This window comes from Rhinoderma darwinii, chromosome 3 (assembly GCF_050947455.1).
Source record: "Rhinoderma darwinii isolate aRhiDar2 chromosome 3, aRhiDar2.hap1, whole genome shotgun sequence".
Classification (NCBI taxonomy): Eukaryota; Metazoa; Chordata; class Amphibia; order Anura; family Rhinodermatidae; genus Rhinoderma; species Rhinoderma darwinii.
Window position 1 is genome coordinate 281,699,065 of NC_134689.1, and position 27,715 is coordinate 281,726,779.

General features: G+C 42.9%; 1 protein-coding gene across 4 annotated transcripts in view; it reads left to right on the top strand.

The window, feature by feature from the left end:
• MYO5A (myosin VA) overlaps positions 1-27,715 on the top strand; it is a 173,039-nt gene that overhangs the window by 61,668 nt on the left and 83,656 nt on the right. For all 4 annotated transcript variants that reach the window (XM_075857988.1, XM_075857990.1, XM_075857987.1 and 1 more), the window contains 4 exons: positions 9,989-10,099; positions 11,236-11,407; positions 13,873-14,017; positions 20,900-21,056. In XM_075857988.1, the coding sequence (XP_075714103.1) occupies positions 9,989-10,099; positions 11,236-11,407; positions 13,873-14,017; positions 20,900-21,056 (585 nt within the window). The remainder of the gene's footprint in view (positions 1-9,988; positions 10,100-11,235; positions 11,408-13,872; positions 14,018-20,899; positions 21,057-27,715) is intronic.

Below are 27,715 nucleotides of genomic sequence, written 5' to 3' on the forward strand. Positions count from 1 at the left end.
ATAGGGAAGGTTTGAGGTAGAAAATATGGACCCATACAAAGTTCTGCTGACATCAGACGAAACGACCTGGCTTTTGTCTGATGTCAGCAGTGCTTTGTATGGGCCCCTATTTTCTACCTCAAACTTTCCCCATTAATATTGCATGGTGAGTGGGACATGGGCAGATTTCCACAACATGTCACCGGCTGTACAGACAACAGCCCTGGGTGGGGGGGGGGCGGGGGACTGAGCTCTTCTTGTCTGCTCGGTGGATGTCCGAAATTAAGACCCTGTTCACAGTTTTTTGCAGGTGGAACAATCGGCCTCAAAATTCCTCCAGGAATTTTGAGTCAGATTTTGACCTGCCGGCAGAACACTTGCCGCTTTTTTTTTTGCCACGGTTTTCGCTGCGTTATTTCTGCCGCAGCCATTGAGCGCCGCTGTCAAAAAACGCAGGGAAAAACCGCTTTCTCTGCCTCTCATTGATGTCAATGAGAAGTCAGAGACGGAAACTCCTGAAGAAAGGACATGTCGCTGTATTTTTCTGCTTGCTGGAAAAAAAACGCCTCCGCCTCCCATTGAAATCAGTGGGAGATGTTTTTGGCTCAGTTTCCGTCTCTAGAAACCGCGCAAAAAAACTCGGTGTGAACTAGGCCTAAAGGAGCGCTAAACTTAAAATGGACCACATATAAAGAAAAGTTATTACAAATATCTTCACAAAACTGTATATTTGCATGCATGTGAATGTCACCAGATGTGGAGATACGTAGGCAGACATTTTTCTGGACTAAAATGACAGAAATGTCGGACTACAGAGGACAAGTGATTGATTTGATTGTTTTCTATGGCAAAGCAATTGAGCATAAGGAATAAACTGCATGCTTGTTCGGTACTTTCCCTTCAAATGTATTACAGTGCAGGGAACTGGTGACGTGTTTTTTTTTCTTCTAGAAACGGCATTACATGCTATTATCAGTAGCCTCCTGTTGACTGAGCTTCCTCTACATGGTTGTCAATGGAAGATAAAAGTAAACCATATTCTGGTGTGTCTGATAAGTGTGTCAGTGTGGTGACATTGCAGTAGACTGGGAGTTGGTGCGATGGTTTCACCATCTCTTCCTCTGTTCTAGGAATCATCTGATCCTGTACACAGACACACGCATTAAGAAATCCTATAATCTTATTCCATTTATACATGTAAACTTTACTGCTAGTTCCCTCGTTGACTCTGATACAAAGGGGCACATATGCAGCATTACTTCCTATCAGTAGCATGACGTGGTGACACAAGGCAGAAGCGATCTTTGTTTTCAGATGAAAGGCTGCAGTGTTCTTATGTTCCTCCTCGTCATGCTTTTCACATCTGCCACCTTAGAGGAAGGCGCAGAAAGCAACACTGCTGGGAAAGCAACTTAAACCTTTTATATCTTCTACAAAAAACAGCAGTTACTTCTAAGTTTGGGGACTTTAAGGAGGTTTTCCATGATTCTAAACATTTTAAATACATAAATATGTCTCTTTTCTAAAAATAAACCACTCTGACCCCCAGTCTCCGAACACCATGGACCTATGTACACAGTATGGCTGCCAAGATATGATGTGACCACAGTGTCCCTGTCTAATGGATTTTGTTGGCACTTGTATTAACCAGTGTATTATACCACTATTGTTTTGCTGTTTAAAGAGACTCTGTCACCACATTATAAGTGCCCTATCTCCTACATAAGGAGATGGGCGCTGTAATGTAGGTGACAGTAATGCTTTTTATTTTAAAAAAAACGATCTTTTTTCACAAAGTTAGGAGCGATTTAAGTTTATGCTAATGAGCTTTCTTAAAGAGGCTCTGTCACCAGATTTTGCAACCCCTATCTGCTATTGCAGCAGATCGGCGCTGCAATGTAGATTACAGTAACGTTTTTATTTTAAAAAAACGAGCATTTTTGGCCAAGTTATGACCATTTTTGTATTTATGCAAATGAGGCTTGCAAAAGTACAACTGGGCGTGTTGAAAAGTAAAAGTCCAACTGGCTGTGTATTATGTGCGTACATCGGGGCGTTTTTACTTCTTTTACTAGCTGGGCGTTCTGACGAGAAGTATCATCCACTTCTCTTCAGAACGCCCAGCTTCTGGCAGTGCAGACAGCGTGTTCTCGAGAGATCACGCTGTGTCGTCACTCACAGGTCCTGCATCGTGTCGGACGAGCGAGGACACATCGGCACCAGAGGCTACAGATGATTCTGCAGCAGCATCTGCGTTTGCAGGTAAGTAGCTACATCGACTTACCTGCAAACGCTGATGCTGCTGCAGAATCAACTGTAGCCTCTGGTGCCGATGTGTCCTCGCTCGTCTGACACGATGCAGGACCTGTGAGTGACGTCACAGCGTGATCTCTCGAGAACACGCTGTCTGCACTGCCAGAAGCTGGGCGTTGTGAAGAGAAGTGGATGATACTTCTCGTCAGAACGCCCAGCTAGTAAAAATAGTAAAAACGCCCCGATGTACGCACATAATACACGCCCAGTTGTACTTTTACTTTTCAACACGCCCAGTTGTACTTTTGCAAGCCTCATTTGCATAAATACAAAAATGGTCATAACTTGGCCAAAAATGCTCGTTTTTTAAAAATAAAAATGTTACTGTAATCTACATTGCAGCGCCGATCTGCTGCAATAGCAGATAGGGGTTGCAAAATATGGTGACAGAGCCTCTTTAATGCCCAAGTGGGCGTACTTTTACTTTCGACAAGTGGGCGTTGTACAGAGGAGTGCATGACGCTGACCAATCGGCATCATGCACTCCTCTCCATTCATTTACACTGCACTAGCGATATAGATATATCGCTATGTGCAGCCTCATACACAAGCCCTAACATTACTAGTGTCCTGATAATGAATACACATGAAATCCAGCCTGGACGTCATGTGTACTCAGAATCCTGACACTTCTGACTCTTTTTTGTGAGATTCCAGCAACGGATACGAAATCTCGCGAGATCTCGGAGCTAAACGAGATTTGGTTTCACTTGCCGGAATCTCACAAAAAAAGATTCAGAAGTGTCAGGATTCTGAGTACACATGACGTCCAGGCTGGATTTCATGTGTATTCATTATCAGGACACTGCAGTAATGTTAGGGCTTGTGTATGAGGCTGCACATAGCGATATATCTATATCGCTAGTGCAGTGTAAATGAATGGAGAGGAGTGCATGATGCTGATTGGTCAGCGTCATGCACTCCTTGGTCGAAAGTAAAAGTACGCCCACTTGGGCATTAAGAAAGCTCATTAGCATAAACTTAAATCGCTCCTAACTTTGTAAAAAAAATATCGTTTTTTTAAATAAAAAGCATTACTGTCACCTACATTACAGCGCCCATCTCCTTATGTAGGAGACAGGGCACTTATAATGTGGTGACAGAGCCTCTTTAAGTAAAAGAAAGTGTATTGCCTAAATTTTTTTACCAAATATCTCGCACTGTATTGAATGCAGTGTAAAACTTAAAAGAAAGAGCCACAAACCATAGAGGGGGGGGGGGGGTAGCAGAGAATATAATGCATACATTATATTCGTAAATCTGTGACGGTTTTGCATAATTCTAGCTGGATAGCGCTAAAAATGTCTGCTGTGAGTTTGCTACTACTTTGATGCAGGTTCGAAAGGTAGAGGAAAGCGCAGCACACAGTGACGGCCCTGCTAAGGCCCCTTCACATCGCGATTTGGCCATCCATCAGCGGTATACGCCGGGAGGACTCCCGATGTATACCTGCTACGGAAGGCTATAACAGATCTCGCTGCATGGCATACAGTGGATTACATCACTCGGGACTAGCCCTGGGGAAACTCCTGAAGTCACTGTCCATATATGGACAGTGACTTTAAGGTGCTTCCCCAGGCAGAGCGCCAGCTACTGCTTTGCCCGGGGACTCTGGCGATGTGGAAGCTCCTGATGTAACTGTCCATAAATGGACAGTGATGTCAAGAGCTTTTCAATTCCAAAGTCCCCAGCCAGAGCGTTTGCAACGTATATGGACAGTGATGTCAAGAGCTTCTGCAGGGCCAGAGTCCGTGGGCAGAGCGCTTCCGATCCTCTTCCCGGGGACTCTGGTATTTGGAAGCTCCAGACATCACTGTCCATATATGAACAGTGATGATGGAAGCTTCCCGACGTATACCTTTTAACATATACCTGTGATGGATATTATACAGTGGCATCTGTCACCCATAGGTTCCCATGATAGTAAAAAGCATACTTGGAATAGTGTAGTCTACTACGCTACACTATCCTTCGAAAAAAATGTATACTGGAGCTTTCCCGACTTACACTCTAAACGTAGGCCAGAAACGGGAGGTGAAGGGGACGTAAGATTTGTTTTTTTTTGCCCATATATCCATGTTTGATCTATATAAAATTCATAAAATGTAAATTCATCTCCTAAACTCCTCTTTTTCCTGGCTGGCCTGTGCCAACATTGAGATATTTGCCTTTTTTACCCATCTTTGCCTGCACTATAGCTAGGCTTCTGGCATTATGCTACTTGGTCCCAACAAATACCGTTACCTCATGTCTCAGATCTTTGTTATCCCACATTTTTTGTGAACTTTGAAAGTTAACGTATGGTTTTCTTACACATGCTATATAAAGTATCTCATAAGTATCATCTATAACAGACGTGATAAGATTGCTATCTACCCAACTGGAAATGCAATGAAGCTTCTGCAAGTTATGACTGTTGTCTTGTGACTAATTTTTTCTTCGGTTTACACTGTTGTCTTTTCTATAACTATTTAATGTAACTGAATTTGTCAGACACATTAACCAGCTCTATACGTATTTATATGCTTTAATAAAACCTTTAAAGAAGTTTTTCGGTCTTTTAAAAATTGTTTGCAAACGGTTTAACTACAGATTAGTCACTTAGGTCTGTCCTGAAATGCCTCTGCAAGGCTTCGTTCACATCTGCGTCGGTACTCAGTTAATGGGTTTAGTCAGAGCTTTCCGTCAGGGGAGCCCATGAACAGAATCCAAACAAACAAACTGAAACTATAGGTTTCCGTTTGCATCACCATTGATTTCAATGGTGACGGATCCGGTGCAAATGGTTTCCGTTTATCACTGTCGTGTAAGGTTTCCGTCGTTTTGACAGAATCAATACTGTAGTCTACTGCACTATTCATTCCGTCAAAACGATGGAACCCTTATGCAACAGTGACAAACGGAAACCGTTTGCAGCACCATTGATTTTATTGGTGACGGATCCTGTGCAAACGGAAACCTATGGTTTCCATATGAATTCCGTTCATGGGTACCCCTGATTGGAATCTCCAACGGAACCCGTAAACGGAGCCTCAGCTAGTCTCAAGTTATGTCACCTGACCAAGCTTGTGGTGATTTATCCCCTGCTTGTGTTATCTCCCCCTCCCTGTAGTACAGGACACCTCACATACCGCTTATCTCCATTGCTTCCTGTTTTGCCCCCCTCCCCCTCAGTCCATGGAGGGATCTGTTTCGCAGCCAAACAGCTGATCTGTGTCTCGGTAGCAGACAGAGTATTTACAGCATTACCTTACACCAGAGAGTAGGGCTGGGCAATTAATTGAAAAAAAAAACGAAACCAAAATTCAGCGTAATTAATCAATGTCGTCTTGCGCATTTTGTTTTTTTTTAAAAAAAAAAAAATCCAATTTAAACGGTATCTGCATCTTCGGGACGTATAGACAATTGAACCAATGGTAGACCAGGGGGCCGTAAGGCACCCGCACCTATCTGTGGAACGGTGCCCCCTATACCCCGTTCTAGCTCTCTGTGCAGTCCCGGCCACTTGATTACATGTGGAGTTACTCAAACAGCGTAACTCGCTGAGCTATGCAGTTTCCGTAACTCCCATAGTAGTGAATGGCAGTTACGTTAGCAGCGTAGCATGCTAGCTATGCTGTTTCCGTAACTACTATTCAGTTCTCTGGGAGTTACAGAAGGGGTATGTGCACACGAGAACTGGCTTTTACGTCTGAAAAGACAGACTGTTTTCAGGAGAAAACGGCTGCGTCGTTTCAGACGTAAAAGCTCCTCGCATTTTGCGAGGCGTCTTTGACGGCCGATCATTTGAGCTGTTCTTCATTGACTTCAATGAAGAACGGCTCAAATTACGTTTCAAAGATGTCTCCTGCACTTCTTTGACGAGGCATTCATTTTACGAGTCGTCGTTTGACAGTAGTCAAACGACGACGCGTAAATGACAGGTCGTCGGCACAGTACGTCGGCAAACCCATTCAAATGAATGGGCAGATGTTTGCCGACGTATTGGAGCCGTATTTTCAGACGTAAAACGAGGCATAATACGCCTCGTTTACGTCTGAAAATAGGTCGTGTGAACCCAGCCAAACCGCATAGCTCAGCGAGTTACGCTAACAGCATAGCTCCCATGCTACTCTTCTTCCGTAACTGCCATTCACTGCTATGGGAGTTACGGAAACAGCGTAGCTCAGCTAGTTACGCTGTTTCAGTAACTCCACATATAACCAAGTGGCCGCTGGTTCAAGTCCCCTAGGGGAACTAATAGAATGTGTAGTAAAAAAAAAACCGTTTCAGGAGTATAAAAAAATTATTAAAAATATATTAAAAGTTAAAAAAAAAAAGCTTTTCCCATTTTTCCCCAAACACAATGTAAAAAAGACAATAATTTGCTATCACTTCGTCCGTAAAAGTCCGATCTATTACACCATTATTTAACTGGCACGGGGAACAGCGTAAAAAAAAATACTAAAACATCAGAATCGTATTTTGGTCAACTTAGTGCTTAAAAAAATGAAATAAAAAATCGTATGCACCAAAAAATGGTGCCAATAAAAATACATCTCGTCCCGCAAAAAATAAGCCCTCGCAGCTCAATCGATGAAAAAAAAAAGTTATGGCTCTCAGAATGTGGTGAAACAAAACAAAATAAAAATTTTTCCTATTTTCTGTTGTCTAAAACCTGGGTGCGTCCTATGGTCAGGTGCGTCTTAGAGTCCGAAAAATACGGATATTATTATTTTTATTAGACACTATTGTGGCTGTGTGTAGGCATTATACCGTGAGGGGGCAGCTATGGTGGTAGTTACAGGGACATAATACTGTGAAGGGGGCGGCTATGGTGGCAGTTATGGGCATTATACTGTGTGTGGAGCACTATAGGGCATTATACTGTGTGGGGGCAATGTCGGAGGGTATTATATACTTCAGGTTCAATATTAATTCAATGGAATAGCATGCAAATAGGGCTGTGGCCTAAATCGTTCATTATGCATAATAGATGTTACATGTTCAATTAATCGTGATTTTGATTTAGGTCATAATCGCCCAGCTATACTAGAGAGGCAGTCTGGCAACTGTAAATAGTAAATGTCTTTGAAAGGAATGATGGTTCCCTGTAGTCCTTTACATTGTAATCCTGCCCACAGCAAGCCATAGCAAAATGACAACAACCATGCTGCACAGAGCTGGGCAACATATTGAAAATGAAAAAGAACTACTTCCAAGCAATGGTGGCATCTTATGACCATTCAGACACATATAGGTAGTTTTCTGTATTTTTCTTATAGTGGAAAACCCCTTTAATTACAGTGTTTTAACATTAAAGTGGTCAACTATCCACAGAACACTTGATAATTGTCTGATCGCTGTGGGCCCCACGGCTGGAACACCCACCATATGCGAGAACGGGGGTCCTAAACTCCCAGTTCCTCTTCACTACTCGACTGCAGTAAGGAGGAGATTGCTTGGAGTGGTGGTAGAGCATGCATGCTGCTGCTCCATTCAAAGTCTATGCGAATGAATGAAACAGCCGAGTACAGCTCTCAGCTGTTTCCTCAGGTCCCATAGATCTTGAATGGAGTGGCGGGTGAATGCTCGAACGATGCTCCGTTTAAGCTCCTCTTCATTGCAAGGGTGCAGTGAGGAGGATCTGGGGGTCGGGACCTCCGTTCTCCCGATCGGTGAGTCCCAGGGGTGACACGAGCAATCAGACAGTTATCACCTATCCTGCGGATAGGTAATCTTTTTCTTGATTCTGGGACAACCTTTTTAATGCTTTCAATGTTAAAATGCTATTACTACATCATTGTTCTAAAATCTGAACATTTTGTACACTTTTTCATTGCACTAAAGAGGGTTAAACAGCAAGTTGTTTAATTTAGTTTACTAATTTGTGTGCTTTTATTACTGGGACCATTTATTTAGTTTTTATAATGCAGGGGTACATTTACCCTGAACAGGGCCGTTTTAACACATTGGTGGGCCCAGTGCAAAGATGTCATGAGTGGGCCCCCCATTCCGGCGAGAGGTAAAATAATGCCTCCATACTTACCCCACACAGCATAATCTCCTCCATAGTTCCCCCACATTGTATAATGCCCCATTGTGTCTCCACACAGAATAATGCCCCTTAAAGGGCCTCCATACAGTAGCATGCATTGGAAATGCAGCATTATGTGCTGACTTTTCAAATGAGTGTCGAACCATGCATGTCTCTCGCAGTGTGGCTTTATATTCTGGCTAATAGTGGGGTGCCCCATGTGAGGGACTCCTCTATGAAGTCTGTATGCCCTAGCTGGGCATATGGGTAGAGGTTGTCTTTGTGATGTAGTCTCTTTAATAGCCGCATATACAGACCTGGTACATTAAATACTGCATCCTACTCGGTTGTGGTCCTCATGATCAGTTCTAATATTCAACATGCAGAAGTTCTAATACTAAAAACGTTGAACTTTTTAATCCTAAAAATGTATTAATAATGTGTTTTTTCTTTGGTGTTATGATTTTGCTTTGATCGGGAGACAACACTGCAGGAGAGGAAAAAAAACATTGATTGCTACACAGCAATCGTAGTCTGGACCGCCTCCTCCGATCTGCTATTGCCTGGACTGCCTACTAGACAGCCAGACTACTGGGCAATAACTGATTTTTTATTATTTATTTTATTTCAGCTTTCTGAAATATGTGTTTTCACAAGGTCAAACAATCCTTTAAAGCTAATGATAAAAGCATCACATTACTAATCGGCTTATGTTTAGTTTACTAGGGAACCTACACTTTCAGGAGAAACGTAGAATTAGGGTATGTTCACACGACAGCGTCCGTAACGGCCGAAATTACGGGGATGTTTTCAGGAGGAAACATTTCAATTTCAGCCGTAACGGCATGTGCAGGCGCTTGAACGCCGCGTCAGTTACGGACGTAATTGGCACTGCTAATCATTGGAGTCAATGAATAACGGCTCCAATTACACCCAAAGAAGTGACAGGTCACTTCTTTGACGCGGGCGTCTATTTACGCGCCGTCATTTTTCGGACGTAATTCGGGGCAAAAACGCCAGAATTACGTCCGTAATTAGTGCGTGTGAACATACCCTTACCCTTAAAGGCCAGGATTACACTCGCACACACTCAATCGCAGATTCCGTTGTTTTTACAGGATAAAGTAACAGACACCTGACGTTATCCATCCAAGTCAATGAGTTCTGTCGGGCGCCATTGGTTTCAGTCATGCGACGGATCCGCCGCTTTCCAGTAGTTGTTGTGCTCCTATGGCGGAACGCAGATGTGGACACAGCCTTATTAAATATAACATTAAGAAGATGACGTCCATGTGATTGAATAAACCATACTGAGATAGACTATAGAAAGGGGGCTAAAATTGCTAGTAGAGTTTTAAGTCTCATTTATTCCTGGTCTGGCTCTGGCGATGAGATATGAAGTGTCTTTTATGGATACTATTTTCTCCGGTGCTGGAAGCGTAGCTTTGTGTTCTCAACAAGTGAAGAATGAACAGCTCTGCATGTTCTTATGTGCCTTCTCAACAATTTCACTGCTGCATTTTCTTGGTGACTGTTCCCTGAGTTTGCTTTAATTGTTTTCATTAATAAGTTTATAATAACTCAATGGCTTTGCAGGTTGGAATAAAGAAAGATCTTAACCAATCAGAATGTTTAAAACTGGCATATGAGATTCTAAATAATCACTTCCTGCTTTTTCAGCATGCACGGGTATGGATTCCAGATCCAGAAGACGTTTGGATATCTGCTGAGATTCTGAAAGATTATAAGCCAGGAGACCCCGTTCTTCACCTACGACTTGAGGAAGGCTCGGTATGATTAAACCCAGTTGACTGAGATGCCAGCTTGAATGTCATGATGCGTTACAGGCAGCGTCTTTCTGTTCATTAGCTGTGATGTGTAAGAAGAGTCTGCCGCCACTCCGGAAATGTGTTTTTATTTGTACAATTTTCCATTCCTGATCTTAAAATAAAGTCTGGGAGGTTATCCTTATTAAAACTGACAAGAATAGTGCCTGTGAGCTGTACACTTGATGTATATAAGCCAGTTCTACTTCTCAGCTGTCCTACTTTCTATGGTCTGCCCTTCTATTAGATTCAGAGTTCCTTGTGGCTATTTCTCTCGTCTCTAGCTGTGTAGATAAATCCATTCTCTTATTCTTAAAAGCATCTGTTTAGCTCCTAAATCTATTACACTCGCATCAATACATTAATTGTGGTACATTTAGCAAAATATTAGGACGTGGAGGTGGAAGTGGTTCAGGACAGCTAAGGAAATTAGGATTATGATTTCAATGGGAGTCGGAGGCGTTTTTTTCCCACGAGCGGAAAAAACGGCTCACGGGAAGAAGAAGCGACATGCCCTATCTTTGGGCGTTTACGTCTCTGACCTCCCATTGACATCAATGGGAGGCAGAGAACGCCGATTTCGCAGCAGTTTTTGCCCGCGGCGCTCAATGGCCGCAGGCAAAAAAGCTGTGAAAATCGGCGTGCAGGCAGAGCAAAATCTGCCTCAAAATTCTGTGTGAACCTAGCCTAAGCCTTTTATGTTAAACCACTTAAAAGTAAGATAAAACATAAATTTAGTTCAGTTGTTTTATTTATCTATTTGTAGTATGTAGCTTGTGTGTATGTAATAAAAATGTTTTAAAAAAATATATATTTTTTATTATTTATATTATAGGATGCAAAGGTAATGTAGTTAGAGAGATAGTACTTACATAAAGGTAAAAATTGCAGTTACATAGTTAGTACGGTTGAAAAAAGACACGTGTCCATCAAGTTCAACCAAGGGATGGGAAAAAGGAAGGGAAAAATTTCTACACATAGGAGCTTATATTTTTTTGTTCTAGTAAATTATCTAAGCCTTTTTTAAAGCCATCTACTGTCCCTGCTGTGCAGTGTATTACATTAAAATGTCAATAAATGTTCTTGTATTTTGTCTCAAAGGATTTGGAATACCGTTTAGATAGCAAGACAAAAGAACTGCCACCATTGAGAAATCCTGACATCCTTGTAGGAGAAAATGACCTCACTGCTCTCAGTTATCTCCATGAGCCGGCCATCCTGCACAACCTTAAAGTGCGATTTATAGACTCCAAACTAATTTACACGTATTGTGGTGAGTGTACGCGTGATCATCTTACCTTCACGCTGAAGTTTCTGTATTATGTTCTATTACCTCCATTTATTCTCTAGTGAACGGCCCCTGGTGAGCCCCTTCTATACTTGCCATAATATGTGCTATATCATCCTGTGGTCGTGTCTATTAAAGATCCATTGCTGCTGAACACATATATGTAGGTGAGATTATTAGGTCTCGCTATGTACTTATAAAACTGCTTTATGAGCGCTTCACTGGAAGATGATGCATCCAAGTCATGGAGGATATTGAAGTTATTGGTCGCAGATTCGGGACAGTTCTTATGTAGGTCAGATAATGAATAGATTAGATATATTTTTTTATTATGAACTTTTTAAAAAAAATTGTGACATTGTCAGATGGAAATATTTACGTGCAATTTCAGTGGTAGAAGTGCAACCGTGATTAAAGGCTCACTTTGCCAAGGAAATGGGCAAATAACCTTGGTCTCCAAGTCCTATTCCCCAGGATTGTGCTGACTCACTGTGTCCTGAAGGTTTTAGTTCTCTTTATGCTTCCAGATCTGAGAGAGAATAGTGTAGTCAACAGTGAATTCATGTCCCAAACAACATAGTAGGTTTACAAGGTCAAAACCCCTATATTTCCACTTCTTATTTAAGCGACTATATGCTAATGAGAAATGCATTGACTGCATATCAGACAAGTGAGTTCCCCAATCTAAAGCCTCTATTACACCGGCCGATTTTTGCCGGTGCAGAGAGCGGCGATCAACGAGACATCATTGATCGGCGCTTGTTTGCTCCTGTCAGGAGCTATGGATGGGGACGAGCGGTCGTTACGCCAATCGCTCGTCCCCATACGTTATTATCATGTAGGCAGCACGTCTCCCTTTTTACACAGGGAGACGTCCTGCCGCCAATTATAATAGTTCAGTTTTTTAAAACGATCCGACCAGCAGATGATCGAGCGTTTGTTCGTTCATCTGCTGATCGCTGCTCTGTTAACACAGGGCAATTCTCGTCAACGAGCATTATATGAACACTCATCTGAACAGTAATCGCCCAGTGTAAAACCCCCTTTAGACCAAGATCTTTATGTTTGGAATGATGCTAAGTGGGCCTTGTTGATGCCCTTTCAAGATTTTTGCAGGCATACAACTGTCAATAGGTTCTAGTGTGTTCACTGGGGAATAGAAGAAGACTCGCATAGTCAATCACTATTGAGGTCTTGTCATTGTCATAGCTTGTCATGAAGGCAGGCACTGCAAATAAATCCTTGGCGTTGTTTCTGATCTAGTGTATTGTGATTATGAGATTTGTGGTTGTGATTTTACTGCTCCATACTACTGGTGTGATAATTTGAGCTGTGTTTGTCACCACCCTGCAGCACTCATGTGAATATTTATGATAAGGCCCCATGCACATGAACGTAAAAACGCCCGTAATTACGGACCCATAGACTTCTATTGGCCACGGGTACCTTCCCGTTTGCTTATGGGAAGGTGCCTGGGCCGTTGAAAAATATGGAACATGTTCTATTTCGGGGCATAATTACGGCACGGACAGGCCCATAGAAGTCTGTGTGGCTCCCGTAATTACGGGGGGCTACGTGTGTGCACCCGTAATTACGGGAGCATTGCTAGGCGACGTCAGGGTATAGTCACTGTCCATGGTGCTGAAAGAGTTAACTGATCGGCAGTAACCCTTTCAGCACCCGGGAAGTAACTACCGCTGGAGTTAATAGTATTAAAAGTTAACTTACCCAGAACTCCCTGCTTCCTCCTCCAGTCCGGCCTCCCGGGATGACGTTTTATCCCATGTGACCGCTGCAGCCAATCACAGGCTGCAGCGGTCACATGGACTGCCACGTCATCCAGGGAGGTCGGACTAGATGTCAAAAGAGGGACGCGTCACCAAGACAACGGCCGGGGTACGTATGAACTTCTTTTACTTACAATCGCTGCGGAAACTCTGCCCGGAAGGGCTGCCCCTTCTCTCTCTCCAGCACTGATCAAGAGAAGGGGCTGCCTGCCGATTAGTGCAGAGAAAACGGGTCTGTAGATACAGGTAGAATACTGGGGACAACGGACCCGTATTTACGGGCACGGGTCCATAAATACTGGTGGAATACGGGTCGAATACGTGTGACAAAAGACTCGTATTTACGGGAGGAAAAAAATACGTTTGTGTGCATGACGCCTAAGATTGTATTTTCCGCCCGTAAATCCAATGGCAGTAAAGTGGATGAGATTTTAATAAATTATCATCCACATGCTGTGGTAAATTGACCTGCGGTGCAGATTTTAAAATCTATGTTGCAAATTTTTGTTGCAGATTTCACTTTCAACAATTCACAACTAATTCCGTATCAAAGGGATTTTGCAGTGGATTTTTGGCAGATTTTTCTTCTACGTGTGTTTGTAGCGCTACCTTTGTGAAATTTTCACTCTCTATTTATGATTTATTTATTTTTTCCTCCCCCAGGCATAGTCCTTGTAGCAATAAATCCTTATGAGCAATTACCTATCTATGGAGCTGATATCATCAATGCATACAGTGGGCAGAATATGGGGGACATGGATCCTCATATTTTTGCAGTGGCCGAAGAAGCATATAAACAAATGGCCAGGTTTGTTTTAACGACCTTTAAAATCTTTGCTAATATATTGACATGTATTTATGTTTATGTTCGTTTTGTTGTCCAATTGAGACCACACATAGGTGACACAATATCATTTGTATGTTTTATTGTGCGTCAACATTGAATAACCGTGCGTAGAATTAAACATAACCTCATAATCCAGGACACTTGTGGCCGAATGCAGCATGCCAGATTATAAAGGTTTACACTCTATACTCCGCCACCCTATTAACCCCTTAAGGACACGGCCAATTTTGGCCTTGAGGGCAGAGCAATTTTTTTACATTTCCCCTCTTTGCATCCCGACGCTCATAACTCTTATTTTTTGTACGACGTAGTTGCATGAGACTTTGTTTTTTGCAGGACGAGGTGTACTTTATGTAGGTACCATTTTTAGGTACAAATACATTATCATTTAATTTATATAAATTTTTATTTTGGCGAATATGCAGAAAAAAAGCAGTTCCGCTGCAGTTTTAATATTTATTTTTTTACACCATACACCGATCATCATAAATAATGTTATACATTTGTTGTACAGGTTGTTACGGTCGTGGCGATACCAAATATGTCTATATTATTTCATGTTTTGGGACTTATATTTTAAAAAGTTTATGTATTATAAAAAAATGTGTTTCTGTGTATTTTTTTTACTTTTTATTTATTTATCATAAATTTTTTTTTTACAGTCATTAAACTTTTTTTTTTTAATCCCATAAAGGGATTTATCATTTGGATTTTGATTTTGTAACTGTAATGTACTGGCATAGATCTATATGCCAGTACATTAGCCTGTGTACTGATTGTACACAGGCAGTTGTTAGGACGTACCTCAGTATGCCCTAACAACAGGAAATATGTTCAGACAGCCCTGGGGTCCTTCAATGGACCCTGGGCTGTCTGGCCATACGAGTTGTGGGCTTTGATCGCGTCACAGTTATATTCTGTGACGCGATCAATGTGCAGTCCCCCCTCTTTGAACGCCGCGATCAGCTTTCATCGCGCCGTTCAAAGGGTTAACGGCAGAGAGAAGATGTTTCTCTCCTCTCCGCTGTCAGAGCGGGGCCGTGGCTGTGTATTACAGCCGTTGCCCCGCTCTCGATCGCGCGCACAGACGCGCGCAGGGACGGCTGTCACACAGGACGAGTATGCTCGTCCTAATGCGCGAAGTGCTCGCCGCTCAGGACGAGCATACTCGTCCTGTGTCGGCAACCAGTTAAACCATCTATACATTTTTTTTTGGTTTTTTTTCTTCTTCTTCTGCTTTCAGGCACTAAAAAGGTGTAAATGTTTAATTCCTGAACCAATGGTGGTCCTGTATGAGATTATCAGGATTTCTGGATTCTAGAACGCCAGGTTCTTGTTAAATAAATTGGTGGATTTGGCTGACATCCTCCATCTTGAAATACAGGGGCTGGAAGTGCTGGTAGAAATTCTGTGGTATTCTGATCCGTAAAGTTGTAGCGATCAGTTCCAGATATTTATTAGTAATATGTTCATGACTACATGATCTAGGAAAAGAAACAGTAAATAGTTAATGAAGGGTGATTGCAAGTTGAGCATGTACCAACGGGGAACAGATGAGCAATTAAATGTTGCTTCGATGCATTAAGCCGCTCCAGAAATGAACACTGAGCCAAATTTCCACTTATGATGCAACTGTTAACGGAGAAGATCACGTCAAGAGTATTGGTGTAAGCACTATTTTTAGCACACAACCTAGTTTTCAGGCCAGTTCTGTTATATTCATGCAGTGTTTATGCTTTCCATTCATTTGTCTTTCAGAACTTACCATATCAGTATATAGCATTATAGGATTGCATAGATTTGCCCCTTTGTCTTATTATTGTGATCTTTCTGTCGTTTCGGTATAAAAGGGGGGGATGCAAAGGATCCCTACAAATCTTTTTTTCATATACCTATATGTAGTCTGGAGGGGACATCTCTTTAAAGAAGCTCTGTCACCAGATTTTCAAACCACTATCTCCTATTGCAGCAGATCGGCACTGCAATGTAGATAACAGTAACGTTTTTGTTTTTTTCAAAAACTAGCATTTTTGGCCAAGTTATGACCATTTTTATATTTATGCAAATGAGCCTTAAGTACAACTGGGCGTGTTTAAAGTTATGTCCAAGTGGGCGTGTATTGTGTATCGCGAGATCACGCTGTGACGTCACTCACTTCCTCCCACAGGAACTTCATCACGTCGGATGAGCGAGGACACGCTGTGTGTCTGTGCACTGCCAGAAGCTGGGTGGTAACGAAGAGAAGTGGATGATGCTGATTCGTCAGCATCATACACTTCTATTCACAACGCCCAGCTAGTAAAACAAGTAAAAACGCCCAGATGTACACACACAATACACGCCCACTTGGACATAACTTTAAACACGCCCAGTTGTACTTATGTCCAAGTGGGCGTGTATTGTGTGTGTACATCTGGGCGTTTTTACTTGTTTTACTAGCTGGGCGTTGTGAATAGAAGTGTATGATGCTGACGAATCCGCATGATCCACTTCTCTTCATTACCACCCAGCTTCTGGGAGTGCACAGACACACAGCGTGTCCTCGCTCATCCGACGCGATGAAGTTCCTGTGGGAGGAAGTGAGTGACGTCACAGCTTGATCTCGCGATACACAATACACGCCCACTTGGACATAACTTTAAACACGCCCAGTTGTACTTAAGAAAGGCTCATTTGCATAAATATATAAATGGTCATAACTTGGCCAAAAATGCTCGTTTTTGAAAAAAAACAAAACGTTACTCTTATCTACATTGCAGCTCCGATCTGCTGCAATAGGAGATAGGGGTTTGAAAATCTGGTGACAGAGCCTCTTTAACTGCACCCTTGGGCATGTCTTGCATTTTTTGTTGTGCTGACACATCCCTAGTCCATTATTGTCCGCTCTGGTAATGATTCAGCAGGTGTTCAACTTGGATAACATAGTTCTTAATGGGTGGCGGACAATGTTATTTAACCCTTTCGCTGCCGGAACAATTTTTACCATACTTGGCAAACACAAATAAAACCTGAATTATGCAATAAAAAAATTATACCCGCATACCCATATATTTTATGAAAGTAGACTGCTGACACAATGTAAATGTGCCACCCCCACTTTACAATCATTGGCGCTTTCATGTGTTTTGCATAAAAGCGTAATATTTCATAAAAAAAAGCATAAAAACTCATGTTTGTGGCTAAAAGACGGACTAGAGCAGAGGCGGAGACTCACAACGCCTGCTAAAAATAAAAGTTCAAGATCTGCAGAGTCCATACCTGCACTTATGTCTGTCTACATGCACTGATCTTTACATTATCACCAGAACTGAAAAGACCAAAAATCTCAGCGATCGAGATGCCAATAGACATCCGACTCGCGGTCGACAAAGGCACAGGGGGTAATTTAAATATGTATCTGCTCCTCTACTCACACCTTCAGGCCCCATGCCCACTTCAGTTTTTTCCTTCAGTGTGCTATCTGTTGTTGTCATGGATAGCACCCTGAACACATTCATTTCAATTCATTTCACACTTCCGTTGTTTTAACTGAACCGTGCGGCCGTTCCGTCAAAAGTAGGGCAGGTCCTACTCCTGCCCGTTTTTAACGGAACAGTCTCGGCCTTCTCATTGAATTTGGTCCGTGAAACAACAGGCTGCATACGGAAGCCATCCGTGTGCAGCCCGTGTGTGACGGGACCGTCAATAACGGCCGATCAAGGGCCGACGGAAGTGTGCATGAGGCCTAAGTAGGAAAAAGAAAATGAACCCACCTAAATTTGACAAAATGTGAGAGCACATATCCTCTGTGATTGGTAAGGGGGTGATAACATGAAGAAAAGTTCCTGTATCGCCTCCTGGGGGTCACTGGAGGCTATTCAGGGGGAGAAGTGACAGGAACAGACTGGGATCTTTCTTCCCCACTCCCACCTCTCCCTTACACAGACACAAAACCAGTAAGTAAAACTTTTTGTGCTGCACCCCGAATGTTGCACCTTGACTATTGAGCCTGATATCATTTGAAAGCTAAGATTTGGGGCTAAAGATCATGGTATCCAGTATCCTATTAAACTCTACCCCTATATTCTAGCCTTTGTATGCATTTAAAATAATGACATATTATATGCATCCTTGGCAGTGAAAGAGTTAAACCAAGCAGTCCAGACAGGAAACTTTTAATGTCTTATGCCAGTTGTGGCACTCAACCCGTTTTCACAGACCCATTCACTTTAGCGTGTGAATCGGGTCCGTGAAAACTGACCCAATTCTTCGATCTGAGGAAAGATGGTACATGTCCCATCTTTCCATGGATCACTGACGGGACCCGGCCGATGCAACACGGTCGTGTCTAGAGAGGACAATCTAGAGGATGCTTCATTGCAAGTTAGATTTAACTATTTAATTCTCCAATCATTCGGCTTGAAGAAAACTGGTGGCAGAACTGGAATTATGTCTATAAACACACAATAGTCACACCCTCAGACTGACACTATGTGACATTACCTGCATGATATCACTGAATGATTTCTATATATTCAGGGTGTCCACATGCGGCTCATGGCTTCTCTTGTGTGACTCACTAACCTCATTACAAAAAATGGACAGGATTCAGTGAGACGGTCAAAGATTCCTGGCTCTGTCCCGCAATGCCACACATCTTACCGAATAGGATGAGCTCAGACATGGTGAATTTTCCCACTGCGGATTTAGCGCTAATTTGTGGCATAAACCTTGACTGATTTTACTGTGGATTTTGTCGTTGATTTACAGCAAAACTTTCCCTTTGCATTGTAAACTGTGAAATCTGCAAATGCAAATACGTAAAATAGGCACGCTGTGTATCTCAAACCCGCGTCTATAAAATCTATGTGTAAAGGAGGTTTAGTGGAACCCCCATTTAATAGCATTGTATAGAATTTCGGTGAGGGATCTACACCAAAAATTAGCGACAAATCCACCAAATTTAAACATAACCATTAAAGAGATCAATCATAGATCACTTCTGCCAGACGGAATCATCTGATTGATCTCTGACTGTAGAGATTGACACAAAAGAGAGAGGAATATTTGACTGGCTGCTGATTGGCTGTTCTAATGTAAGTTGCTTTTAGTGAAGCAGTGCAGGACCATGTAAGAGAGAAGTTTTGTATTATAGGAGCACTGTGTCTGGTAAAGCTGTATGGGCATTGCTGTAGTAGTACCTACTTTGTTGGCACAGCTATTTTGCTGGTATCATTTTATGAGTAATTCTATGAGATGGGCATTGGTGTTGGCCATTTTGTGTTGGTGTTATTACTGTGCTGGCACTGCTGTTCGGCTACATTAGTGGCCACTGCATTCCTGTCCCTAGCATACATGTAGTTGAGCAATGGTGCTTGTTAAACTAAATGGATAGTTGGCCTAAAGGAACTTTACAAACAAGCAGCAACGTTTTATATGTAAATAATAATTATCTGTCGTGGATTTAAATTAAAGTTAAAGAAGACCTGTTCGCTCCCCTGACATGTCTTAGTAAAAACGTTTATTTCTGAAAATACTTTGCATTGTGCTGTTCCTCTGTTATTCCTCCTGGAAATCGATGAATACATTGATAACTGGGTGTAACCACTGCCATTGTTTATGGGGTGTGTCAAATTCCCTATTGACAAGAGAAATATTAGCAGGTATCAACTAAAACAGTAGTAAAAGGTAATCGTAAAGCAATGCTGGGGCTTGAGTGGTGAAGACCATTAGTAGGTTTCTAAAAGTAACCCCTTAAAGGGTACTTGTGAGCAACATTATTTTGTTCTCCCTGAGAGCAGCATAAGGCTAAGTTCACACGGAGTATTTTGGGGGAGGAATATCTGCCTCAAAGCTCCAAACGGAATTTTGAGGCAGATATTCCTCCCCCAAAATACTCCGTGTGAATAGCAATTATCGCGCCGTTTTTCGCCCGCGGCCATTGAGCGCCGCGGGCATAAAACACGCTTTCTCCTGCCTCCCATTGAAGTCAATGGGAGGTCGGACGCGGAAGCGCCCGAAGATAGGGTATGTCGCTTCTTTTTCCCGCGAGGCAGTTTTACTGCTCGCGGGAAAAAGACGCCGACGCCTCCCATTGAAATCAATGGGAGGCGTTCTCGGGCCGTTTCTGCCGAGTTTTGCGACGCGGTTTCCGCGTCAAAAAACTCGGCAAAAGACCCCGTGTGAACATAGCCTTAAGGAGTGATACACGCTGTTTTTTGTTTTTTTTTAGAAAACTGACATTTTAAATGTTGCAGTGTGATGCGAGTGGTGTGAGGAAAGAGTCCATTTTAATAAGCTGCTGTTTCCCGCCCAGCCGCCGCTGATTGACCGCTTTCTCCCTATGCACAGTAAAAAGGAGAAAGCGGTCCATCATCCGCGAAGGAAGCGGCAGTTCATGAATATGCCTGACTCCTTCCCACGTGGCGTGAGCGCTGCAACGTTCTAAATGTAAGTTTTCCAAAATCGCATAGCTATCAGCGTGTCTGTCACTACTTTATGCTGCCTTCAGAGAGGGCAGCATAAAGTCAGTGACAGGTTCCCGTTAATACGCTAGAGCATTGACAGTCGGCCTGCCACGCTATCGCGGCCGCAAAGGCGATTCTTGACTCCATTGAAATACCATTATCATGGTCTGCCTGGTTTGTGAACAGAAAGCACTTAAATAAATTGACATCGTTTTGCGCCAGGTACACTCCTAGGATTTGCCGCTTTCGAGGTTAACAATATAAAAAATTACCTGATAGATTTTTTTTATGCATTTTATACATTTTCTTCTTTTTATTTTATATATGAAGTTAATAAAGTCAACTTTGAAATCGCCTGGGAACAAACAAATAACTAATGGTTATCTGCGTCTCACAGGGATGAGCGGAATCAATCCATCATTGTAAGTGGGGAATCTGGAGCTGGGAAGACTGTATCGGCTAAATATGCAATGAGGTACTTTGCTACAGTTAGTGGGTCTGAAAATGAAGCCAATGTTGAAGAAAAGGTTCTGGCATCTAATCCAATCATGGAGGTAGGTAACTTCTGTGTATGAGTAATCCTAAATGTGTAGATTTACCTCTGATACCAATTAATGTTCAAATAATATTTCAAAATCAAGCATTTTTTTTTATTCCTAAACTATTATCTATTCTAAGCTTGTCTGACAAATCTTCCAATGTAGCACATTTCCTTCTTGTTTTCCTAGACACACCGACTATAGACACAGAATCATCATTATATTTATTTGCAAAAATGTTTGCATATTTTCCATATATTCACAGTCCTAAAATGATTCTTCAGAATATCTGGTTGTCCAGTTTGAACAATCCCATTTGATTTTGCTGGTCTTCGTGAGACCATCTGATCACACGTGTTCTATTGCTGTATGTCAACGGGGTGGGAGACGGAGGGAGCGCTGGGTCATCAGTGCTGCGGTGAGAATGAAGAATTAGGTGGTGCCCATTTTAATAGTCTTTCATAGAGAGGGTCCCCCTCTATTTGGGCTACAAACAAGGGGTTGTCTAAATCAGACAAACTATAAATAGACAAATCTTGAAAACAAATTGGGTGGATGTGGGGTGCTGTAAAGTGGGTTTGATTTCCTACCGATGCATTAGTGTGGGGTCATTTTCAGAGCTGCAGATTTTCATGGGGTTTGTGCAGTGTGTCCTATTAATCATTAATAAGCGTTTCAAGGTCTTGCTGAGCAATGCCGGATATATACTGTCACCCTTCACTATCCCCAGTGCTGAAACATCACTTCGCACTGCCTTACCTGTTAATGAGAAATGAGATTTGTTGCCTCTGTTGAATAATAACTGCAGTCTTCACCTCCTCTGGTTGTGGGTGGCTGCTCTTTACATTTAAGAACATTAATATTCTAGAAAAGTGAATCTAAAATGTAGCTTTTTGAAACACTTTTGTAGTTCATGTCTGAGTATACTGTATTTCGATTTCTGACATTCTCGTTTTATTTCCCATAAATGTATTTTTATTATTGTTATTAAACAACTTGGCCTTACTTCTCCTGTACTGACATTGTCATGCAAGGTCATGTCCTTACTAACATAATCCCAGAACACAACAGGCCGCTATCTATGACGGCACCTGCACAGCAATGATCATTCCCAGGATCTCATGGATTGACGTTTCAAAGCGAAGGACAACACAGGAGTGCTAGCGGTAAAGACGACATTTAGAGGACGCAGTTGTAACCATTAGAGGATTGATTAAAGAGGATTGCCATCCAAAATTAAAAAATGGCCATGTATTAGTAAATCAGTAGTCCGAGCAGTAGCCAAACTTTGGTAGTTATGTTTTACTTAGAGATATTGCGGTTTCTCTCTTCGGTTTTGGTAGTCATTTTTGCCAGAGCGACAATAGTGCAGCCATGTTGGTTGGTCACTTTTGAATCCGCTACTGAATAACTGAAGGTAAACCGTCACTTTAATAAACCGTCATTTTACATTTTTGAGAATATAATAAGTCACAACCAATATGGCTGCACTTTTTGTTGCTACTTTCGCATAAATGTCTGCCGCAGTAAGTAAAAATTTGGAAGTTCCTAAACTTTGGCCACTGCTCTCACTAAGTTTTTTGGGAATCCTGCACTTAGCATACATCTTTGAGATAGATTTTTTTTATATATATATATATATATATATATATATATATATATATATATATATATATATATATATATATATATATATATATACAGTGAAGGAAATAAGTATTTGATCCCTTGCTGATTTTGTAAGTTTGCCCACTGTCAAGTACATGACCAGTCTAGAATTTTTAGGCTAGGTTAATTTTACCAGTGAGAGAGAGATTATATTTAAAAAAAAAAAAAGAAAATCACATTGTCAAAATTATATATATTTATTTGCATTGTGCACAGAGAAATAAGTATTTGATCCCTTTGGCAAACAAGACTTAATACTTGTTGGCAAAACCCTTGTTGGCAAGCACAGCAGTCAGACGTTTTTTGTAGTTGATGATGAGGTTTGCACACATGTTAGATGGAATTTTGGCCCACTCCTCTTTGCAGATCATCTGTAAATCATTAAGATTTCGAGGCTGCCGCTTGGCAACTCGGATCTTCAGCTTCCTCCATAAGTTTTCGATGGGATTAAGGTCTGGAGACTGGCTAGGCCACTCCATGACCTTAATGTGCTTCTTTTTGAGCCACTCCTTTGTTGCCTTGACTGTATGTTTCGGATCATTGTCGTGCTGGAAGACTCAGCCGCGAGCCATTTTTAATGTCCTGGTGGAGGGAAGGAGGTTGTCACTCAGGATTTGACGGTACATGGCTCCATCCATTCTCCCATTGATGCGGTGAAGTAGTCCTGTGCCCTTAGCAGAGAAACACCCCCAAAACATAATGTTTCCACCTCCATGCTTGACAGTGGGGACGGTGTTCTTTGGGTCATAGGCAGCATTTCTCTTCCTCCAAACACGGCGAGTTGAGTTAATGCCAAGGAGCTCAATTTTAGTCTCATCTGACCACAGCACCTTTTCCCAATCACTCTCAGAATCATCCAGATGTTCATTTGCAAACTTCAGACGGGCCTGTACATGTGCCTTCTTGAGCAGAGGGACCTTGCGGGCACTATTATGGCGTAATGTGTTACCAATGGTTTTCTTGGTGACTGTGGTCCCAGCTGCCTTGAGATCATTAACAAGTTCCCCCCGTGTAGTTTTCGGCTGAGCTCTCACCTTCCTCAGGATCAAGGATAACGCACGAGGTGAGATTTTGCATGGAGCCCCAGATCGATGTCGATTGACAGTCATTTTGTATGTCTTCCATTTTCTTACTATTGCACCAACAGTTGTCTCCTTCTCCCCCAGCGTCTTACTTATGGTTTTGTAGCCCATTCCAGCCTTGTGCAGGTCTATGATCTTGTCCCTGACATCCTTAGAAAGCTCTTTGGTCTTGCCCATGTTGTAGAGGTTAGAGTCAGACTGATTAATTGAGTCTGTGGACAGGAGTCTTTTATATAGGTGACCATGTAAGACAGCTGTCTTTAATGCAGGCACCAAGTTGGTTTGGAGCGTGTAACTGGTCTGGAGGAGGCTGAACTCTTAATGGTTGGTAGGGGATCAAATACTTATTTCTCTGTGCACAATGCAAATAAATATATATAATTTTGACTATGTGATTTTCTGTTTTTTTTTAAATATAATCTATCTCTCACTGGTAAAATTAACCTAGCTTAAAAATTCTAGACTGTTCATGTCTTTGACAGTGGGCAAACTTACAAAATCAGCAAGGGATCAAATACTTATTTCCTTCACTGTATATATATCTCAGTTTGTAAGCGGCGAAAAAATGCATTCGCCTATCCAGTGCAGTCTATTTTTTTGCAATGTTGATCGAGAAGAAGGTAAAACCCTCATGAGGCAAAAGCCAGAATGAATCCCTGCATCAATGACCCATCTACAGGAATCTAGTGAACATAACTTGTAATATTGCACTCAAGGAAGGCATCCAGGCCTCTTGAACTTTTTTCTTTTTTTCATGAATCCACTATAACCACTTCCTTTGGCGGAGAGTTCCATAGTCTCACTGCTCTTACAGTAAAGTATCCCCTTCTATGTTTGTGTTTTAAAAACTTCTTTCCTCTGTATATAGAGGATGGCCCCTTGTTAAACTTAGGGTATGTAAATGCGCGAAAGATCGGAAGCAGAACGCCTCCAAACATCTGCCCATTGATTTCAATGGGAAAAACTGCGTCCTGCTCAGACGGCCGTTAAAAAACTCCCGCGAAAAAGAAGTGCATGTCACTACTTGAGACCTTTTTCATTGACTCTATAGAAAAACGGCTCCAAAAACGTACGTGAAAAACAAGAGTTTCTTAAAAAAAACGGCTGAAAATCAGGAGCTGTTTTCCCTTCAAAACAGCTCCGTATTTTCAGAAGTTTTTTTTAATAAGCATGTGAACATAGCCTTACACTCCTGGGTATAAAGAGATGAGAAATGTTTGTTTTTTGCCTAAACGAAATAACTCTAATTTTGATCTTTCTGCCTACTGTAGTCCACCTATTCCATTTATTACTTTCGTTGCCCAACTTTGAACCTGCTCTAGTTCTACTAAGTCTATCTTGTGCACTGGTGCCCGAAACTGCACGCAATACTCTGTGACACACACACACACACACACACACACACACACACACACTCACTCACTCACTCACTCACTCACTCACTCACTCACTCACTCACTCACTCACTCACTCTCACTCTCACACATTCTCACTCTCACACATTCTCACTCTCACACATTCTCACTCTCACACATTCGCACTCTCACACATTCGCACTCTCACACATTCTCACTCTCACACACTTTCACTCTCACACACTCTCACTCTCACACACTCTCACTCTCACACACTCTCACTCTCACACTGTAAAGGATCTGCCAGGTACTACGTCTGTATACTCCCGGGATTAATCAGTCGACACCTGAGGCCAGACCTCTTAGAATGACACCGGCTGACACCAACCAGGGTGGCAGGCTCAGGAGTGGGAGAGCCTATCGCGGCCTGGTCAGTCGGAGTTAGCTCCGCCCCCTGTCCATTTATACCTGCCGTGTTCTCTTCCTCAGTGCTTGTTATTCTTCTTGGATTCCTGGCCCCACTGCTGCCTTGCTCCAGCCTGCTTCTGCCGTGCTTCTGCCTTGCTTCAGTTCCGCTGATCCTGCTTCGCTTTGCCCCTGGCTTGCTTCCTGCTCCGTGCTCTCGTTGGTATACTCCACTACATCCTGATCCTGACTGACTCATTCACCGCTCCGTTTCCTCGCGGCGTTCCGTGGGCTACTGCCCCTTCCCTTGCGTGTTCCCTGTTTGTACTCCCTTGCATTTAGACAGCGTAGGGACCGCCGCCAAGTTGTACCCCGTCGCCTAGGGCGGGTCGTTGCAAGTAGGCAGGGACAGGGTGGTGGGTAGATTAGGGCTCACTTGTTCCCTTCACCTCCTTCCTGCCACTACATAATAACAAGCCCATACCTAGTCTACCATTTCTCCTACGCTGACGCTATCATGGACCCCCTTGAGACCCTGACCCAGCAGATGCAGGGCCTCTCCCTACAGGTCCAGGCCCTGGCTCAGAGGGTCAACCAGGGTGATGCTGCCTTAGTAGTACCCCTCACCTCACCTCTAGAACCCGACCTCAAGTTACCTGACCGGTTCTCAGGGGACCGTAAGACTTTTCTCTCCTTCCGGGAGAGTTGCAGACTTTATTTCCGCCTAAAACCTCACTCCTCAGGTTCCGAGAACCAGCGGGTGGGTATCATTATATCCCGACTCCAGGAAGGGCCCCAAGAGTGGGCCTTCTCCTTGGCTCCTGACGCCCCTGAACTTTCCTCCGTTGATCGTTTTTTCTCTGCCCTCGGACTCATTTACGACGAGACTGACAGGACTGCCTTAGCCGAGAGTCAGCTGGTGACCTTACGTCAGGGTAGGAGACCTATTGAGGAATACTGTTCTGATTTTAGAAAGTGGTGCGTAGCTTCTCAGTGGAACGACCCGGCCCTAAGGTGCCAGTTTAGGTTATTATTATCTGACGCAGTGAAGGATCTGCTGGTTAGCTACCCCTCTTCTGACTCCCTAGACCAGGTTATGGCCCTAGCAGTACGACTTGACCGACGTCTCCGGGAACGTCAGCTTGAACGTTTCAATGTGTTCCCCTCTGACTTCCCTGCGATTCCCCCCGAGGTCCCGTCTCCTCGCTCTTCCACGGAGGACTCGGAGGTACCTATGCAACTCGGGGCCTCCATGTCCCCTCGACAACGTAGAGAGTTTCGCAGGAAGAATGGTCCCTGCTTCTATTGTGGGGACGACAAGCATCTACTGAACACCTGTCCCAGGCGCAAGAATAAACAGCCGGAAAACTTCCGCGCCTAAGTGATCATCGGGGAGGTCACTTGGGCGCACAGGTATTTCCCGTTAATATGAAACGCAATAAAATTTTGCTTCCCTTTCAGGTCTCGTTTGCTGGCCGGTCTGCCACGGGCAGTGCCTTCGTGGATTCTGGCTCATCTGCTAATATCATGTCTGTGGAATTTGCTAGGTCTCTAAAAATGCCTTTTATTGATTTGCCTTATCCTATCCCGGTAGTGGGTATCGACTCCACTCTTGCTAATGGTTATTTTACTCAGCATACTCCTGTTTTTGAACTCCTTGTTGGCTCCATGCATTTGGAGCAGTGCTCTGTACTGGTGATGCAGGGATTATCGTCCGATCTGGTATTAGGTCTTCCCTGGTTGCAGCTGCATAATCCCACGTTTGATTGGAATACTGGGGATCTCACCAAATGGGGTAGTGAATGCCTGATGTCATATCTTTCGGTTAACTCTATTTCTCCCCGGGAGGAGGTAAACACGCTTCCTGAGTTTGTTCAGGACTTCGCTGATGTGTTTTCTAAGGAGGCCTCCGAGGTGTTGCCCCCTCATAGAGATTACGATTGCGCCATCGATTTGGTGCCTGGTGCCAAGCTTCTTAAGGGTAGGATATTTAATCTTTCATGTCCTGAACGTGAAGCTATGAGGGAGTATATCCAAGAAAGCCTGGCCAAGGGTTTCATTCGCCCCTCGACTTCTCCTGTAGGTGCTGGCTTCTTCTTCGTGGGAAGAAGGATGGTGGTCTTAGGCCGTGCATTGATTATCGGAACCTGAATAAGGTCACCGT